At 48.1% G+C, this 20,276-nt stretch overlaps 1 protein-coding gene across 4 annotated transcripts in view; it reads left to right on the top strand.

Moving 5' to 3' along the window:
• GLI2 (GLI family zinc finger 2) overlaps window positions 1–20,276 on the top strand; it is a 274,888-nt gene that overhangs the window by 230,376 nt on the left and 24,236 nt on the right. For 3 of the 4 annotated variants that reach the window (XM_073241307.1, XM_073241308.1, XM_073241309.1), the window contains 3 exons: window positions 8,350–8,552; window positions 9,047–9,142; window positions 11,934–12,119. In XM_073241307.1, the coding sequence (XP_073097408.1) occupies window positions 8,350–8,552; window positions 9,047–9,142; window positions 11,934–12,119 (485 nt within the window). The remainder of the gene's footprint in view (window positions 1–8,349; window positions 8,553–9,046; window positions 9,143–11,933; window positions 12,120–20,276) is intronic. The other variant, XM_037025591.2, reaches the window with a different exon arrangement.

Here is a 20,276-nt window from a genome sequence, read left to right as displayed (position 1 = left end):
AGATGATCATGTGGTTTTTGTCCTTCTTTTTGTTGATGCAAGAATGTTGTACCATCCTTGCATCCCTGGGATGAATCCCACTTGGTCGTGGTGTATGATCCTCTTGATATATTTTTGAATTCGGTTTGCTAATATTTTGTTGAATATTTTTGCATCTATGTTCATCAGGGATATTGGTCTGTAGTTTTCTTTTTTGGTGGGATCTTTGCCTGGTTTTGGTATTAGGGTGATGTTGGCTTCATAGAATGAGTTTGGGAGTATTCTCTCCTCTTCTATTTTTTGGAAAACTTTAAGGAGAATGGGTATTATGTCTTCTGTGTATGTGTGATAAAATTCCGAGGTAAATCCATCTGGCCCGGGGGTTTTGTTCTTGGGTAGTTTTTTGATTACCGCTTCAATTTTGTTGCTGATAATTGGTCTGTTTAGATTTTCTGTTTCTTTATGGGTCAGTCTTGGAAGGTTTTATTTTTCTAGGAAGTTGTCCATTTCTCTTAGGTTTTCCAGCTTGTTAGCATATAGGTTTTCATAGTAGTCTCTAATAATTCTTTGTATTTCTGTGGGGTCCGTCGTGATTTTTCCTTTCTCATTTCTGATTCTGTTGATGTGTGTTGACTCTTTTTCTCTTAATAAGTCTGGCTAGAGGCTTATCTATTTTGTTTATTTTCTCAAAGAACCAGCTCTTGGTTTCATTGATTTTTTCTATTGTTTTATTCTTCGCAATTTTATTTATTTCTTCTCTGATCTTTATTATGTCCCTCCATCTGCTGATCTTAGGCCTCATTTGTTCTTCCTTTTCCAATTTCGATAATTGTGACATTAGACTATTCATTTGAGATTGTTCTTCCTTCTTTAAATATGCCTGGAGTGCTATATACTTTCCTCTTAAGACTGCTTTTGCTGTGTCCCACAGAAGTTGGGGCTTTGTGTTGTTGTTGTCATTTGTTTCCATATATTGCTGGATCTCCATTTTAATTTGGTTGTTGATCCACTGATTATTTAGAAGCATGTTGTTAAGCCTCCATGTGTTTGTGAGCCTTTTTACTTTCTTTGTACAATTTATTTCTAGTTTTATACCTTTCTGGTCTGAAAAGTTGGTTGGTAGGATTTCAATCTTTTGGAATTTACTGAGGCTCTGTTTGTGGCCTAGTATGTGGTCTACTCTGGAGAATGTTCCATGTGCACTTGAGAAGAATGTGTATCCTGTTGCTTTTGGATGTAGAGTTCTGTAGATGTCTATTAGGTCCATCTGTTCTAGCGTGTTGTTCAGTGCCTCTGTGTCCTTACATATTTTCTGTCTGGTGGATCTGTCCTTTGGAGTGAGTGGTGTGTTAAAGTCTCCCAAAATGAATGCATTGCATTCTATTTCCTCCTTTAATTCTGTTAGTATTTGTTTCACCTATATTGGTGCTCCTGTATTGGGTGCATATATGTTTATAATGGTTATATCCTCTTGTTGAACTGAGCCCTTTATCATTATGTAGTGTCCTTCTTTATCTCTTGTTACTTTCTTTGTTTTGAAGTCTATTTTGTCTAATACTAGTATAGCGATACCTGCTTTTTTCTCCCTGTTGTTTGCATAAAATATCTTTTTCCATCCCTTGACTTTTAATCTGTGCATGTCTTTGGGTTTGAGGTGAGTTTCTTGTAAGCAGCATACAGATGGGTCTTGCTTTTTTATCCATTCTATTACTCTGTGTCTTTTGATTGGTGCATTCAGTCCATTTACATTTAGGATGATTATTGAAAACTATGTACTTATTGCCATTGCAGGCTTTAGATTTGTGGTTACCAAAGTTTCAAGGTTAGCTTCTTTACTAGCTTACTGTCTAACCTAACTCACTTATTGAGCTATTATTAACACAGTCTGATGATTATTTCTCTCCCTTCTTAGTCTTCCTCCTCCATTCTTCCTATGTTGGGTGTTTTGTTCTGTGCTCTTTTTAGGAGTGCTCCCATCTAGAGCAGTCCCTCTAAGATACCCTGTAGATGTGGTTTGTGGGAGACAAATTCCCTCAACTTTTGCTTGTATGGGAATTCTTTAATCCCTCCTTCATATTTAAATGATAATCGTGCTGGATACAGTATCCTTGGTTCAAGGCCCTTCTGTTTCATTGCACTGAATATATCATGCCATTCTCTTCTGGCCTGTAAGGTGCCTGTTGAGAAGTCTGATGATAGCCTGATGGGTTTTCCTTTGGAGGTGACCTTTTTTCTCTCTCTGGCTGCCTTTAATACTCTGTCCTTTTCCTTGATCTTTGCCATTTTAATTATTATGTGTCTTGGTGTTGTCCTCTTTGGGTCCCTTCTGTTGGGAATTCTGTGTGCTGTGCTTCCGTAGTCTGAGCGACTATTTCCTCCCCCAGTTTGGGGAAGTTCTCAGCAATTATTTCTTCAAAGACAGTTTCTATCCCTTTTTCTCTCTTCTTCTTCTTCTGGTACCCCTGTAATACAGATACTGTTCCTTTTGGATTGGTCACACAGTTCTCTTAATATTGTTTCATTCCTGGAGATCCTTTTATCTCTCTCTGTGTCAGCTTCTATACGTTCCTGTTCTCTGGTGTCTATTCCATCAATGGCCTCTTGCATCTTATCCATTCTGCTTATAAATCCTTCCAGAAATTGTTTTATTTCTGTAATCTCCCTCCAGGTGTCATCCTTTACCTCTTGTATATTTCTCTGCAGCTCCATCAGCATGGTTATGACCTTTATTTTGAATTCTTTTTGAGGAAGACTGGTTAGGTCTATCTCCTTCTCAGGGGATGTGATTTTGGTCTGTATCAAATTCTTCTGCCTTTTCATGGTGATAGAGAGTTTGCGGAGCTGGCACAAGTGACGGCTGGGAGAACGTCCCTTCTTGTTGGTTTGTGACTTTCCTGGGAGAACAGCGACCTCTAGTGGCTTGTGCTGGGCAGCTGCGCTCAGACAGGGCTTCTGATTCTTGCCCTGCCGCTATGGAGTTTAGCTTCGCTGTTGCAGTGGGTGTGGCCTGCCTCAGGCTGCTGCTCTGATATGGTGGAGCCACGTTGGAGGGGAAACGGCGGGGAGGCTACTTATCCCTGTGAGGGGCCTCCAAGTTGCGCTGCTGCTCAGGGGGTTAGGGTGCCCAGAGTTCCCCGGGATTTCCAGCTGCTGGCTAAGTGTCCCGGGATGCTTTCGTCCAGCTGTGGGGTCCCTGTCTCTTTAAGACTTTCAAAAAGCACTCGCTTTTTTTTGTCCCAGGGGCACCAGCTGCGTGGACCCGCTCACAGGTCTTACTGTCTGATTTCCTTAATTCCCAGCACCCCATGCACGCACTGTGTCTGCGCTCTGGTGCAGATGGCTAGGGCTGGCTATTTGGCAGTCCTGGGCTCCCTGTCCCTCCCGTCTCTGACTCCTCTCCTCCTGCTGGGAGCTGCGGTGATGGGTGCTCTGGTCCCGCCGGGCTGGGGCTTGTATCTTACCCCCTTCATGAGGCACTGGGTTCTCGCAGGTGTGGATGTAGTCTGGCTATTGTCCTGTGTCTTCTGGTCTCTCTTTTAGGAAGAGTTGTATTTGTTGTATTTTCAAAAATATAGTGGTTTTGGGAGGAGATTTCTGCTGTTCCACTCACACCGCCATCTTGGCTCCGCCCCCTGTTTAGGGTTTTTTTATGTAGAATATCATGTCATCTGCAAACAGTGACAGTTTGACTTCTTCCTTACCAATCTGGATGCCTTTTATTTTTTTGTGTTGTCTCGTTGTGGCGAGGACCTCCTATGTTGAATAAAAACAGGGAGAGTGGGCATGCTTGTCTTGTTCTCAATCTTAAAGGAAAAGCTTTCAGCTTCTCACTATTAAGTATGATGTTGGCTGTGGGTTTGTCATATATGGCCTTTATTATGTTGAGGTAGTGGCCCTCTGTACCCATTTTGTTGAAAGTTTTTAACATGAATGGGTGTTGACTTTTGTCAATTGGTTTTTCAACATCAATGGTGATGATCATGTGGTTTTTATCCTTCTTTTTGCTGTTGTGGTGGATGATGTTGATGGATTTTCGAATGTTGTGCCATCCTTGCATCCATGGGATGAGTCCCACTTGATCATGATGGACAATCCTCTTAATGTATTTTTGAATTCGGTTTGCTAATATTTTGTTGAGTATTTTTGCATCTACATTCATCAGGGATATTGGTCTGTAATTTTAGTTTTTTGTGGTGTCTTTGCCTGGTTTTGGTATTAAAGTGATGCTGGCTTCATAGAATGAGTTTGGACGTATTCCCTTCTCTTCTATTTTTTGGAAAACTTTAAGGAGAATGAGTATTATGTCTTCTCTAAATGTCTGATAAAATTCAGCCATGAATCCGTCTTGTCCAGGTGTTTTGTTCTTGGGTTGTGTTTTAATTACCAATATAATTTCATTGCTGTTAATTGGTCTGTTCAGGTTTTCTGTTTCTTCCTGGTTCAGTCTTGGAAGGTTGTATTTTTATAGAAAGTTGTCCATTTCTTCTAGGTTATCCATCCTGTTAGCGTATAGATTTTCATAGTATTCTCTAATAATTCTTTGTATTTCTGTGGTGTCTGTCATGATTTTTCCTTTCTCATTTCTGATTCTGTTTATGTGTGTAGATTCTCTTTTTTTCTTTATAAGTCTGGCTAGGGATTTATCTATTTTGTTTATTTTCTCAAAGAACCAGCTCTTGGTTTCATTAATTTTCTCTAGTGGCTTATTCTTCTCAATTTTATTAATTTCTTCTTTCATCTTTGTTATGTCCCTCCTTCTTCTGACTTCAAGCTTCATTTGTTTTTCTTTTTCCAGTTTCAATAATTGTGAATTTAGACTATTCATGTGGGATCCTTCTTCCTTCTTTAAATAGGCCTGGATTGCTATATACTTCCCTCCCTAAACTGTCTTCGCTGTGCCTCACAGATGTTGGGGCTTTATGTTGTTGTTGTCATTTGTCTCCATATATTGCTTGATCTCTGTTTAAATTTGGTCATTGATCCATTGATTATTTAGGAGCATGTTGTTAAGCCTCCATGTGTTTGTGAGCCTTTTTGTTTTCTTTGTACAATTTATTTCTAGTTTCATACCTTTGTGATCTGAGAAGTTAGTTGGTACAATTTCAATCTTTTTGAATTTGGTGAGACTCTTTTTGTGGCCTAGTATGTGGTCTATTCTGGAAAATGTTCCATGGGCACTTGAGAAAAATGTGTACCCTGCTGCTTTTGAATGGAATGTCCTATAGATGTCTGTTAGGTCCATCTGTTCTAATGTGTTGTTCAGTGCCTCTGTCTTCTTTCTTATTTTCTGTCTGGTTGATCTGTCCTTTGGAGTGAGTGGAGTGTTGAAGTCTCTTAGAATGAATGCATTGCATTCTATTTCCCCTTTTAATTCTGTTATTATTTGCTTCACATGTGTAGGTGCTCCTGTGTTGGGTGCCTAGATATTTCTAATGGTTATATCATCCTGTTGGATTGACCCCTTTATCACTATGTAATGTCCTTCTTTGTGTCTTGTGACTTTCTTTATTTTGAAGTCTATTTTGTCTGATACAAGTACTGCAACACCTGCTTTTTCTCCCTATTATTTCCATGAACTATCTTTTTCCGTCCCTTCACTTTCAATCTGTGTATGTCTTTGGGTTTGAAGTGAGTCTCTTGTAGGTAGCATATAGATGTGTCTTGCTTTGTTTTCCATTCTGTAACTCCATGTCTTTTCATTGGTACATTCAGTCCATTTACTTTAGGGTGATTATCAATAGATACATACTTTTGCCATTGCAGGCTTTGGATTCATGATTACCAAAGGTTCAAGGGCACCTTCTCTATTATCTAGCAGTCTACCTTAACTCACTTATTATGCCATTATAAACACAGTCTGAAGATTCTTTTTTCTCCCTTTTTCTTCCTCCTCCACTCTTTATATGTTAGATGTCATATTCTGTAATCTTTGTGTATCCCTTGACTGACTTTGTGGGTAGCTGATTTAATTTAGCATTTTGTTAGTATTTAGTTGGTCTACTTCCTTTGCTGTGGTTTTATTTTCTCTGGAGACAGCTATTTAGTCTTAGGCACACTTCCATATAGAGCAGTCCCTTTAAAATACACTGTAGAGATGGTTTGTGGGAGGTAAATTCCCTCAACTTTTGCTTATCTTGGAATTGTTTAATCCCTCCTTAGGTAGAGCATTCTTGTTTCTAGGCCCTTCTGTTTCATTGTATTGCATATATCATGCCACTCCCTTCTGGCCTGTAAGGTTTCTGCTGAGAAGTCTGATTGAGAACCTGCTGCATTTTCCTCTGTAGGTGATCTTTTTTCTCTCTCTGGCTGCTTTTATTACTCTGTCCTTGTCCTTGATCTTTGCCATTTTAATGATTATATATCTTGGTGTTGTCTTCCGTAGGTCCCTTGTGATGGGAGATCTGTAGACTTCCATGGTCTGAGAGACTATTTCCTTCCCCAGATTGGGGAAGTTTTCAGCAATTATTTCTTCAAAGACACTTTCTATCCCTTTTTCTTCTTCTTCTTCTGGTACCCCTATATTGTGAATATTGTTCCATTTGGATTGGTCACACAGGTCTTTTAATATTCTTTCATTCCTAGAGATCCTTTTTTCTCTCTCTGCCTCTCTGCCTAGTTTCTCTGTATTCCTGTTCTCTGATTTCTATTCCATCCACTGTCTCTTCTACCTTACCTAGTCTGTTTTTAAATACCTCCATTTTTTTTTCATTTCAATTATCTCCCTCCTGAGTTCATCCCTTAGCTCTTGAATATTTTTCTGTAGCTCCATTATCATGCTTATGACTTTTATTTTGAATTTTTTTCCAGGAAGATTGGTAATTTCAGTATCACCAAGCTCTCTTTCTGATGTTTGAGGGATTTTAGATTGAACAAGGTTCTTCTGCCTTTTCATAGTCCTGGAGTGATGGGAGTGGTTGTCAGCAAATGGCGTGGGTGTCAGCTGGGAGGACAAAGTCCCTTCCTGCTTGCCTGTCTCAACTGTCTGTGCTGGTTAACTTTCTGCAGGGATAGGTCTCTGGATTAATCACCTAAACTGCCATGGGCGGGGTGGTCCTCGGGATGGCCTAGAGCAATGGCGAGAGCCGCAGGCATGGGAGGTGGGTTCTGCCATAGTAACAAAGCCCCTTAGTGGCTCCTGGTCTCAGCGCCCATCTTTGCTGTCTGTGCCGGTCAGCCGCACACAGGGAGCAGCTTGTGGGTCTGGGCCAGTTAGCTGTGCGCAGAAAGAAGTCTCTGCTTTAAGCTGTAGGTGGGGCTGACCTCTGGCTGGTCTGCAGCAATGATGGGGACAGCCGGTTTGCACATAGGTGCCAGTGAGGAGGAAGGAGTGGCAGGCTGCTTATTGCAGTGAGGAGCCTCGGGGCTGCATTGCCAACCAGGGGGATAGCGCGCCTGAAGCTCCTGAAAGTTCCCAGCCTGTTGGGTGGAGTGTGCCAGGACGATTTTATCCACATGTTCCTTCTCCTAAACCCTTACCCCTTTTGCAGCCCTCTGACTGTTGAGAGGTCCTTTAAAGCGCCTGCTTTTCTTTTGTCCCAGGGCAGCCAGTTGTGGGAACCTGTTCGCAGTCTTAGTCTCAGACTTTGCTTTTTAGCCCCTCTAATCTCCAGAGCACCATGCAGTGTGGGTCTGTGCTCCCAGGGTAGATTTCTAGGGCCGGGTATTTAGCAGTGCTGTGCTTCCACTCCCTCCCCACTCTGATTCTTTTCCTACTGCTGGTGAGCTGGGGTGGGGGGAGTGCTCGGGTCCCACCAGGTCACGGCTTTTTACCTTACCCTTTTCTGTGAGATGTATATTTCTCCCAGATATAGACTGGCTGGAGTACTGTTATTTCTGGTCACTCTTTTAGGAATAGTTGTATTTGCTGTATTTTCAAAATATATGTGGTTTTGAGAGGATTTCTGCCACACTACTCACGCTGCCATCTTTCCTCTGATTCTGGTGTTAGCATTTTTGTGTTCTGTTTCTCATACATGTTTGCAGAAGGTATGCATTTGTTCACTTAACAGAGGTTTATTTATTATTGCTATGCATCCATCCCTGAGCAGGCATTGGAGAAGCAATGGTGACAGGTCACATGTGTGTGGCTCTTCGAGCCCATGGTCCAGCAAATCCAATCACGTGTGCAGAGAATTCCATCACCAACACCAGAGTAACCAGTGGGCAGTTGTGCCAGCATGAAGGAGCTTTTAACCTGCACTCTCTGCCTGATGTAGGAGGGTTCAGACTACATGAAGGGTGACCCAGGGGTGTTGGCACATATAATAAAAAGTACTGGTTGCATGTTTGGTTCTGCTGCTTGGCAGGGTTCCCTGCACATCCTCCTGAGGCACGCCATGCCTTCTTAGAATGCTCCCTTTTTCTCTGCAGGCCTCCTTCTCTGAGTGGCAGCCCTGTCATCTCTGACATCTCATTGATCCGGCTATCCCCACACCCCACTGGCCCGGGCGAGTCCCCATTCAACGCTGCCCACCCGTATGTGAGCCCCCACATGGAGCATTACCTCCGTGCTGTGCACAGCAGCCCCACACTCCCCACGATCTCTGCAGCCAGAGGCCTCAGCCCTGCTGATGGTGAGTAGGGCCTGGGGCTCTGGGTGCCAGGCCACTAACACTAACACTGCTGATTCCCCAGCTTCAGTCCCCATAGATAGTGAGCAGTCTGGCATTCCTCCCTGCTACCCCTGAACAACAGGTTTTTAAATAAATGAATAGTGAAGGCCAAGAGAAGTTGGGGTCCATTGGTTTTTGTGCTCATTAAAGAGCTGCTTATAAATACCCTTTTGCATGCGGATTATATAATAATAATGATAGGGTTTGTTCACATAGGTCCTATCTTAGGTGAGAATTATTTGATTGCAATAAACCAAAATCTACAGAGGCTGGGGTCCAGTAAAGTGGTGTTATATCAGGTGATCTCACAGGTCCCCAGAGCAGAAGGAAGGCAGAGCAGGTTGGTTTCTGCCTGCATCCCTGATCTATGTGCCCCTTGCATGTCAATAGGCCTCCAAATGGTACCCTGGCCCTAAGGCTCCATGAATGAGCACCAGTGGCTTTGTGTCTTTCAGGTGAGATGCTTGGGAGAGAACTGATTGGCCCAGCTCAGAGATCAGATGGCCACCTCCACCCAATTCATTTGAGACAGAAAAGGGCAGGCTTACATGGTACAAATATGATTTTGGTCTAAAATTTTATACTTCTAGCCTATGCCCACCACTGATATGTACATGCAAACACACACATGCACACACACACTCACACTGGACAGTAGTAAGCCTGTTTGGAAGCTGGCTCCACCCATGCTGTCTTCCTGAGGAGTGCCCCACCCCATCCCTAGCACAGAGTAGGCATCATCCATGCCTCATGCTGCCCCACAGTGCCTGTTAGCCACTTATTGCTGCCATCTTCAAAAACAGCCAGGTGGCATCTTCTCAAAATATGCCTACCAAACCCTTCCCACTCAGTCTAGAGCCTCCTCCAGTCTGGAGGATGTATACAACATGCACTTATGAGCCCACAGCAGATGCTATAGTAACATGGTCCCAGTGGGCCCCGCATCTCACCGTCCATCCTTACCAAAGGGAATATATCCTTTCCCAGTTCATGGATGTGACTGGGAGCTGAAGCTTACGAAGGCCCAGGCTGGGGTTTCAGAATTCTGGCCTCCAATGTACAGAAAGGCTCTCTTCCAGGCTGTGCAGTTTGCATGTTGCCTGATCTTCACCAAAAAGAAACCAGGCAAGATGAACAGATGCAGCCATGGGACATGAAAATGGCTAGCCCTTCAGGTTGGAACCCAGCCTTAAACTCTGTGTGGGTCCCCTGCATGGCCTTGACCTACTCCTGGAAAGTGGGTCTGTGCTTCACCACATATCTCCTAATGACCTGGCCATCAATGGGCTGACCTAGAGCATGAGGATGTGGGCTAGTTCCCAAATGCTGCCCTGGCCTTGACTTTCTCATGTGGTGGTACTGGGCTGAATGATGCCCCCACACGATGTGTTCACTTCCTAATCCTGGAAGCTGAGAGGTGTCTCATTTGGAAAAATGACCTTTGCAGATGTGATTAAGTTGGGAATTTTGAGTTGAGGAGATCATCCTGGGTCACCCACATGGGCCTTAAGTCCAATGAGAAGTAAATGTCCTTACGAGAGATGCACAGATAGGACAACAAGGCACAGATGGGTGTGAGGGACCCTAAGCTGAGGAAGCTGGTGACCCCCAAGAGCTGGAGGAAGCAAGGAACAGGTTCTCCCTTGACGCTTCTGGAGGCAGTGTGGCCCTGCCAACATTGTGATATCAGATTTTTGGCCTCCATAACTGTGAAAGAATAAAATTCTATTGTTTTACAGCAGTCAGCACCAAGTCTGTACTAACTTGTTACAGCAGCCCTCAGAAACTAATAAACAGAGTAACACGTTTACTGGGGAGGATGCAGAGCCTATCAGTTCTGCTGAGGCCTGGGTTAGAGAGGGCCCTGAGAGGTGTCTGGGAGGGACAAGGAACATAGTGTCCTCTTGGAGATTTGGGGAATCAAGGGCAGTGTAGTCTTGGCTGACAGCAGTGTAGCCTATGGAGAGCTAAATGGGGAGACAGGGCTGCCCTTGAAAGAGAGATTTTCAACTGATGGAACATTGATATTTTTTTGCCTGATTTTCATGTAATCACGTACCCACTTTTTGCAACCCCAGGGTCTTGAGACAGCAGGAGATGTTTGGCACCAGAGGGTCTGATTTGCATGGCCCTGACTCTTGTAAGGGCTGGGCCAGATACCCTGAGTCCTTGCTGGCCCTGGACCAAGCCTCCGAGTGAGTAGAGACAGCAGGTGGGCTCACACAGCAGCTGGCCAGCCCCGGAAGTTCATCAGCAGTGTCTGCCAGACTGTATGTGCTGAGGATAAATGTGTACTCTGGGAAGACTTCTGGGATGAGTGGACAGGCAAACAGGAGGAGGGGACGGTGTTTTAGGCATGCACAGGACAGGCAGAGGCTGCAGCTAGGACTCTTTAGAGGATACAGCAGGAGAGAGTGAGGAGGAGGAAGTGGAGGAGGCCAGCTGCTCCTTGGACTGGCCGCTTCTCTGCCTGCTGCATGTGAGCCCTCTTTTGGTGTTTGCCAAGACTAATAGCAGAGAGGCCTCTAAGTTCCAAACTCCCTGCTCTGTGACCCTGGGCAAGAGCTTTAACTCTCTCAGTGCCAGTCTTTCTCTGCTGGGGGGATGGTAATGGTTCCCCTTGGCTCAGTGAAATTAAAGGGTGATAGGGCTCCCTCAGTGCTGTGCCTGCACAGACCCAGTGGGGCCCAGCACAACACTGGCTGTTACTATCAGTTTTAATAGTAATTTGAGTGGTGGTGTCATTACCCCCATTTGACAGATGGAAAACTGAGCCAGCTCAGACAGGTAGTACCTTCCCAATTTTGCACACCTGGGAAAAGCCCAGGTAGGTTTGTTCTTTCCTCAGGAAACTCTGCATTTTGTCCTTCCTGCCTCTGTGCTAAGTCCCTAGCAGGGCTGAATATAGGGCTGGAAGCAGATGCCCCAGGATTGCAGCTACAGACAGGGGAGGAGCTTTATCCTACCTGTGATCTTGCCTTTAGTGCTAAGGCAGGCTGGCCCTGCCCTGCTATTTGGCCCCCATGGTGTCTTCATTTGCATCTTCCTTTTCCTTTGGAGACTCTGTTGAGCCAGAACCCTGTGGGCCTGGAGCTCTGGGTTCTGTGGGGCCTGGTGAAGTTGGGGGGTAGGGGTGCAGTTGTTTACAGCTTTGAGGAAATGAAGGAATGCAAAGGCCAGGATCTGTCTGCTCCAGCGTGGTGGGGTAGGGAGCAGGGTCGGGGATGGCAGGGGCCTGGGACTTAAGGGCACTGAGGAGGCCCCTCAGGGCAGGTATATGTTTCTCTTATTTTTTACCAGATTCTGACAGCTTCCTTCTGTATCCCTCTTTCCTGCCCACAGTAGCTCACGAGCACCTTAAAGAGAGGGGACTGTTTGGCCTCCCACCTCCAGGCACCAACCCCTCAGACTATTACCACCAGATGACCCTCATGGCAGGCCACCCCACACCATACGGGGACCTGCTGATGCAGAGTGGGGGTCCTGCTGGTGCACCCCATCTCCACGACTACCTCAATCCAGTGGATGGTGAGTGCTGGGCTCAGGTGGGGGACAAGAAGGGGGTGCTGACAGACACCCCTGCGGCTGAGGAGTGCTCAACAACACACAAAAATATTTAAGCAAGTCACCACAGGCCATGAAGTGTTTTAGAAATTGCAAACACCTAGGGAACAAAACACACTCATCTCTGCCTTCATGGAACTTCCAGCATGGTGGGAAGAGACAGTCAAAGCCAGAACAGCATCAGGAGCCCCGGGAAGAATGGGGGCATGATTCTGAATGAGGAAATGGAGAAGTCCCCACTGGGAAAATGATAACACACGCAAAGAATTGAAAGAGGGAGAGTGATCCTGGCATGGGGAAACAGCAAGTGCAAAGGGCCTGAGGCAGCAAGTGCCTGTTGAGCTCAGAAAAACCCAGCAGGCAAGCAGTGATGAGGGGCAGGAGCAGAGCAGGGCCAGAGTTCCAGGCCTGGTAAGAATTTGGCTTTCATGCAGAGTGAGTGGGGCCCTTGGAGGTGATTGGACAGAGTAACAAGATCTGACTCATGCTTAAAAGGAATCCTATTTTGGCCACTGATCTGAGAATAGATTTAGGGGCAAGGTGGAAGCAGGTGGGTGTGGGGAGGTCCAGTTTGTAGAGGTGGAGAGACGTGGTCATGTTTCAGGTAGATTTTGAAGGTAGAGCCACAAGATTTGTTCCCAGATCAGATGTTGAGTTAGGGAGAAAGAAGGGCATCGAGGACAACAGGGATTTGGGCCTGAGTACTTAAGGACGGATTATTAGTAATTGTGTTGGGAGGCCATAGGCAGAGCATGAATGGCAGGGCAGGAGATCAAGTGTTCTGGATAGATGTTCTTGGTGCCCATTAGATACCAAGTTCTTCCCTCCCACCAGTGCTGTCCTCCAGCTGCCTTCACAGGGGTGCCTGTCTGTGAGTCCCTGGTTCAGCATGAGCCCCCTGTTGTGGGGGGAAGGGAAGGCTGAGTGCCCCCAGTCAACACTACTATACCTGCTAGTCCTGGAGCCCAGCCTAGGGCAATCCAGGGATCCAGGCCAGGTGGTGGATCTGAAAGCCACAGCCAGGGGCGAGCAGGTGGCCCTTGCAAGTTCATTCTCCTCAAGCCCTGCCTGGGTGGCTTTTCTGCTCCCTGACGGCAGGGAGCAGTTAGGCCTGCAGGGAGACCTACCCAACAAGGACAGCATGGTGCCCAGGCTGTAGGCAGTCCTATAGGGCCAGGCAGGGCTGAAAGACCAGAGTGGGCCCCTGCACCCCTCAGCCCCTCCTGTGCCCCCAGTACTCTGCCCTGGGCTTTGTGTTCACACTAGGTACTACAACTCTATCTTACTGGCTGCAGCAAAGCTGAGCCCCTTGCTTCCAAAGGCCTGGCTGAGATCTCATCTCCTCCAGGAAGTCTCTCTGGATGCCTGTGGTTCCTGAGGCCCTCTGAGCAACCCCTGTCGCCCAGAAGAGGGCTGCTGGGGAGAAGCACTACAGTCCTCCCAATACCAGCTCTCATGGGTATTGTCCCAGAATCTGATCTGTCTGTGCCACCCCCAAGCTCCCCCAGGATGGGGTTAGTCCAGGGTGTGAAGTTTGTGTACAGGGTGTGCAGTGAAGCCCCCTGAGCACACAGATCCACGTGCTGCCCTCTTTCTGTCTCTGACCTTCCCTGTGGGCATTCCCCATAGGCAACAGGGAGGCATAAATGAGATTGTGTATCCTTGCCACTTGTCAGAATTAGAACCCAAACAGCAACAGTGACACATAAGTAAGGACCGGCGGCTTGTGTTCATACAGCCACCTCCAAGTGGGACCTGCTTTCCAAGAAGGCCTCAAGGTGGGTGGCACAGAGAAGCCACGGCCCAAGGGTCTGATCGGGCAGGTGTCCCAGGAGGGCAGGAGAGGTCAAGTCACCAAACGTAAGTGCCCACTGTGCACACATGAGGAATCAGAATGACAGCTGCCTCGGCCTTTACTCACATCCTCCCGTGACCCCCTCAGCCCTCTTCCTAGGGCTTGAATTACTATCCCTACCTCAAGATGAGGAAACTGGGGCTCCAATATCAAGTGACCTGCTCAGTTCAAAAGTCAGGGTTCCAGGCCCTGCTCTATCATCATCATCGGCTCTTCCTTGAGCACATCACCTCCAGACAGGACAGCCCACTGCCAGCCCTGTGAGCCTTGGCCTCAGAGAGGGCCTGTTAGCTTGATGTGTTCCAGCTCAGCTCAGAGTGGTTGGGCTGATGGGTGGAGGGCGTGTTTGCAGGGTGGGCAGCAAGAAGAGAGTTTGTACAGTGAGCTGCGGGCAGGTCTCAGCCAGCTCTACCTGTGCGTTTCTTGCTGTGACAGCTGACGTGGCAGTGATATGGCACTGAATGGGTCTGGACAATGATTCCCAGACCCCTGTGTCACATGGACTGAACACACTGAATGAGATCATATGTGCAAACTTGGCTTAGTGCTTGGCATACAGTAGATGTTCAGTTAATGCTAGTTCCAATTTCTTTCCACCAGTATGCTTTCCCCTCTTTCAAATCTACCACCTCCTCTAAACTGTTGGCACAGGTGTCTACCCCATGCTTGAGCCCAGTGCCACAAGGCCTCTTGGACACCCTTTCCTTGCCCCCACCACATCCACCCATCCATCCCATCCCACAAGCCTGCCAAGTCTGACTTGAACTTTCCTGGCCATCCAGTTGTTTGCGCCCCTCCCAGCACTGCCTCTCAGCTCAGGCTCGCTCACCCCAGTGCTGCCTCACACTGATCTTTTATCCCCTCAGCCATTCCGTGGGCAGCCCCATGGTTCCCGTGGCCCTCAGGGCTCACAGGGCTCAACTGCCTTCCCACCAGCCTTCTTTCCCCACTCGCACACTGTGCTCCTGCCACCCTGTGGCACCACCAGCTCCCAGATGACTCCAAAGCTCCTGTCTGCGCTGCCGTGGCCGGCAGGCTCTCCCAGCTCAGGGCCACACCATGGCCAGCACCAGGATCCGGAGGCCCTTCTAGACATCACCCGAATCCAGTCTGAGCCCAGCCGCATCAGCTCTTGTTGGGGTCCTGCACCTCCCTCCATGCCTGCCCACCTGCCAGAAGCACTCACACCATAACTGGCTGGTGTATTAACAGACGGGTGCACCTGGCAGGTCTGGGAGCATGGCTGCCAAGCAATAGGGCTCTGTTTGTGGGGTGAATGAGTGACAGTCACAAAAGAACCTGGGACAGAAAGATGCAAATGAATTAGGGAAGAAGCTGGCAGGCAGCTGTGGGCTTGAAAAGGCTGGGAGCAGGCGGCTTTGCCCCAGGCCTCAGCCTTTAGCGGAGTCTGGAGCCTGAGCATCCATAACTGGGGAGGTGACAGAGGTGAGGAGGCCAGCTCAACAGCGGGCGTGAGAGTGATCTTCAGTGTTTGTCATTACTTAATACGTTTTTTTCAAACCAGTTTGAACTAGAACCAGAAACTTTACTTTGGCTTTTTTAAATGTTTCAGGCATTTCTTTCAGCCCCGACGCCTACATGAATGTGTTGATCACCCATGTCCCTAAGGGACTCTGAGGCTCATAGCCCAGGCCTGTGCCCAGCTGTGCCCACACTTGCCTCTGGGGTGTCCCCAGCCCCACCCACCTGTGAGCCATGAGAGCCAGGAAAGCCCACCAGCTCCAGTGTTCAGCTAGTCCAGCTGTGCGGGTCTGGGAAGAGCCCCTCCTGGGAAGCCCTTGTCCACCGGGGTGTTAGTGTATCTTCCCGACAAGTTTGTTTTTGCTCAGACTCACAGAGAAAACTGTGCCCTGGGCGTGGCCACACCCCTCAGGAGACCACCTGTGAAAAGGGCCTGAGACTCTCTGAGTACATGTGTGCTCATGTTAGGAAGCCCCCATAAACACGACCACAACCTGTAAACTCATGCAGATGCAGGGGACCTGGGAAGCTTGTGGGAAGCTGGGGAGACTGTACCTTCCCTCTCTGTGTACTTGCATGTATGTGTGTGTCTCATATTCTCTCATTCATTCTGGGATTATTTACTGAACGTTTCCTGTGTGCCAGGCACAGCCCTGGGTGCTAGGGACACGGCAGTGCCCAGCATGCTGGGTCCTGTCCTTGGGTGCTTGCCTCCTGTGGGGCTGTGGTGTGGGCTCTTCAGCAGGACAAATACCTGTCCCAAGGCCACCCCCGCCCACCTCAGACTCCTTTCTCAGTCCCGTCCTGCATGCTCCAAGAGGAAGCAGGATTGTACAGGAGAAAACTTTCCAGAGGCTTTGAACATGGAGCTGGGGCCTCGAGACCAGGTCTGCTGGACTGTGAAGTGCTCGGGGTGGGTGGGTGTGCAGGAAGCTCACCTGGGTCCTCATCCAGTAGAGCAGCATCCCCAGCTCAATCACCGGCAAATCACCATCACAAATTTTACTTCAGCCAAGGGACACCAACATGATTATTAAGTTAATGTTGTATTTTTAACAAACTCACCTTTGGGGTTAAAAAAATAGATCTTAAAATAGAGCTTTGTAGTTTTTTTCTGAATTGGGAAACCTGATAATATCTGAGGAAGGTGTCCCTATCAGTCTCCATCAAGCCTAAAGTAATCTTGTTTGAGTCAAGTATACATCCTATGTTGGGGAAAGCACCACAGTGGTGGAGGAGAGGCTGGAAGGCAGAGGGGCCTCTGATGAGTTCTTACTGAGTTGAAAATCGCAGCCCTGTGCAGCTCCCAGGACACAGGGCCAGCCGCGGGCAGGGCAAAGCGCCTGTCCCTGAAAGCCCACCCTCCCTCGAGCTTCTTGGCCTCCTGCAGCCCACAAAGCCCATTGCCTCTTGCTCAGGGAGGCTGATTCATAGCAGGAAGAGTGAGGAGTTAGGCTGCAATGGAAGGTAATAGACACCCAGTCAGGGAATCCAAGGCCATCTTTCTGCCTAGCAGCTCTCTGGAGAGCAGGGAATTCACTGGCTGTCACCAGGGCCCTAAAACGGAATTTTCTTGTGTTATGCTGTTGAATATTAGTGATTTAACAGCAGAATGGCCACATCCACAACCACAACTCCCCCACTCCTACTACATTGAGAAGATTGAAATGTTTCCGATTGAAATGTTGTCTGTTTACAGCCCATATTTCCTCCAAGCTGTATATTTTATTGTCATATTGACACTAATTTGACTCAGATGTCACTTCTGTTCTGATGCCTGTTGTTTATGCTGCCTGCAGGTCCAGGGGGGTTTTCCGAAACCAGTTACATTGATCACACCACAGAGAGGCAGGAGGAGCTGCTGGAGGGGTTGCTGGAGGCCCCAGTGGGCAGGGAGTCCATGCCTGGACTACATGCAGAAGGGAGGCAGAGACCGGGCCCCAGGTCCTTGAAGGGCACAGCTCTGTATGCAGGCATGGGCTAAATAGTGTATTATGTGGGCCATCTGGTAAACCAGCACAAAGAGTCATGAGACAAGCATTATGAAGTCACTCTACAGGGGAGGAACCTGAGGCCTGCAGTCTAAGTGTCTTTGTCTACATCACAGAACTAGGAAACTGCTGGTCCTAGGAAAGGTCCTCAAGCTGGATTTCCTTAGAGCATCTCTTCAGAGGGAACAGCATGTTTCTGGGTACGGGGTTGGGCTATTCAGGAATGCCTCCTAAGCACTGAGGATTCAGAGCCCACCAGCCCAGACACAGGGAAGGCATGTCCCAGCCCATGATAAGGGTGGCACCTGGCGTATGGTGCTGGGACTCAGCTCTCTTGGCTAGTGGCACCACTTTTGTCCTGCCTAGGTCCCGTGGAACTGGGCTCCGTGTCCTTCCTGCTGCCCTCAGCCCAGGGTGCTGGGTCTGCAGGAGGTCTGCCCAGAGCCACGGGTGATATGCTGGCCACTAGACCATAGCACCCCTGGAATGGGTGCCACTGGCCCATCTTTGGGTAAAGGATCAGCTCAGAGAGGTTCAGTGGCTCACCCAAAGCCACCCAGTTCAGAGCAGCCAAGCAGGGTCTGCTTGAGTCCAGGGCCCATTCTCACATCTGCTGCTCTTCCTGGCTGCCCTGGGAAAGCAACGATGCCCTTAAGTATTCTGGGTACCTAGGGTAGTCCCATTTTGGGAACGCCTAGCAAATCTGGAATTCCTGGACAGTGAGCTCAAGGGGGCAGGGCCAGGGGTCCTCCTCGCCTGCTGTCCCAACAGTGCCTGGCATACTGTCAGTACTGCACAAGTGTCTGATAGGTGAATGAGGCAACACATGAATGAGCAAAAGAAAGAGCCAGTGGATGAAACGGTGCAGATGCAAGGGTGACAGCCCTGGGAAACAGCAGCAATCCGCCCAGGTGAGGCAGGCGGGTGGCTGGTCACTTGGCGGTTGCGGAAACCAGAACAGGCTCATCTATAGATGAATGGAGGCAACGGCTTTGCCAGTGCCCAGTCATAAATCACAGAAGAAGCCACGGGAAATGAGTGCCAGCCTTTTCTTTCTATTTAGTAATTTATCAAGGGAAGAGGCATTTTAATACATATTTCCCTTGGGGGCGGGAATAACAGATGAATATCACTGTCAGATTTGGCCTGTTTCCTCTTGTTAGGGGTACACAAAAAGGTGGGAATCCAAGTATTAGCAGCAAAATCTTTTTAAAAAATGTATTATAAGGATGTATATATTTCCTACTTTACATGATGTTAGATCTGTTTTGCCCCTTATATTTCTCTAGTTGCCACTCAGTTTGTAAGTAACCAGAGACTTTGGAAAGAGCCACTTTTGTGTCTTACTTTGAGTTTCCTTCAAAGCAAGGATTGACCAGGAGTGAACTCACTGACTAAGAGCTCAGAAACTTAGAAGGCTGTCTGAATGAGCAGACATCTGGGTAGACTTCTGGGTGACAGATGAGCTGTTGTGGGGCACAGTCATCTTTCCTAGACTTGCTGTCTTTACCCCAATATTAGCTCTAGTCTTACCCTGCCCATCGAAACAGACCTCTTAACTCCTACAGAGCCTGTATCAATTTGCAGTTCCATCTTGGAAAGGTTGCTAAGTTTTTGGCACTGCAGTGCTGCCCATGTGTCCTCATGACAACCCTACCCTGCCAAGGTGCCCTGCCCCCAGTGTACAGATGGGCAAAGAGAGGCTCAGGGGGCCAAGCAATGTGCTCCAAGGTGCCAGGTGTCAGATTTGGTGTGGCTGGCCAGCGCAGGCCATGTGTCCCCACCTGGTATGTGTGTAGGCTTGTCCACCCTAGCCCCCACCCCTCCAATGGACTCCCCCCACCAGGAGCCTCTCCTCCTGACCCTGGGCAGAGGCAGTGCGGTGGGTGGTATGGGTGGCCATCAATCTGCCTTCCAATCAGTTTCTGTACTTACCCTGGCTGGGAGGCCTCGGGCAAACTACCTGTTTTGTCATTTGTAAAATGGGAATAACAGTTGCCCCTTCCTTCTATGGCAGTCAGGAGGCTGCAATTACTTAATACTTAAAGTGCTTAGAACAGCACCTCACGCCCACCAAACATTCGGTAGATGCCGACCTTCAATGCTCAGATTCTGCTCATCGCAGCGCTAGTGCCAACGGCTCAGCATTTACCCTCTCCCACTTTCGGCTCATCACTGAGCCCAATTTGAGAGTTGGGATACAACAGTGACAGGGAAGGACCTGAGCCCCCTAGTTCATGAAGGTAGGACAGGCAGAAACCATCAGCACAGATAGATGCAAACTTGCCAATGTGACACCTGTTTGGAGAGAGGACCAGGGGACCTGCCCAGCTAGAGGCAGTTGGAATGGTTTCCCAGGAAAGTGATGAGCCAGCTGAGAGGTCTGACCACAGAGAGGAGGAAAGAACATTGCAGGCAGAGACAGCTGCATGTGCAAATGCCCCATGGAGGAGGCCAGGTGACATGAATAGGGGGCACCCACAGAACCACCATGAAAGCTACACTGAGGATTTAGGCCTTTTTCCTAATAAAGCAGTGGGGAGCTTTGAAAAGGTTTGGAAATGGGGTTGGGGACAGGAACATGATTGATTTGCACATTGAAAAGCTCTCTGGCTGCAATGAGGAATGTGGATTGGGTAGCAATTAGGTGAGGGCCAGGGGCAACCTGGGCAAGTGGTGGGCAGGGTGAGGCTGGGCTGAGCTGCTGGAGGTTGGGAGAAAGGGGATCTGTAGAAGGCTTCAGGGCAGACTCAGCTGTGAAGTAGTGCAGAGGGGGAGGCCTCCGGCCAACTC

Source organism: Manis javanica, chromosome 7, assembly GCF_040802235.1.
Source record: "Manis javanica isolate MJ-LG chromosome 7, MJ_LKY, whole genome shotgun sequence".
NCBI lineage: Eukaryota > Metazoa > Chordata > Mammalia > Pholidota > Manidae > Manis > Manis javanica.
Note: the sequence above shows the minus strand (reverse complement) of the source record. Positions and strands in the feature narration are given on the sequence as shown.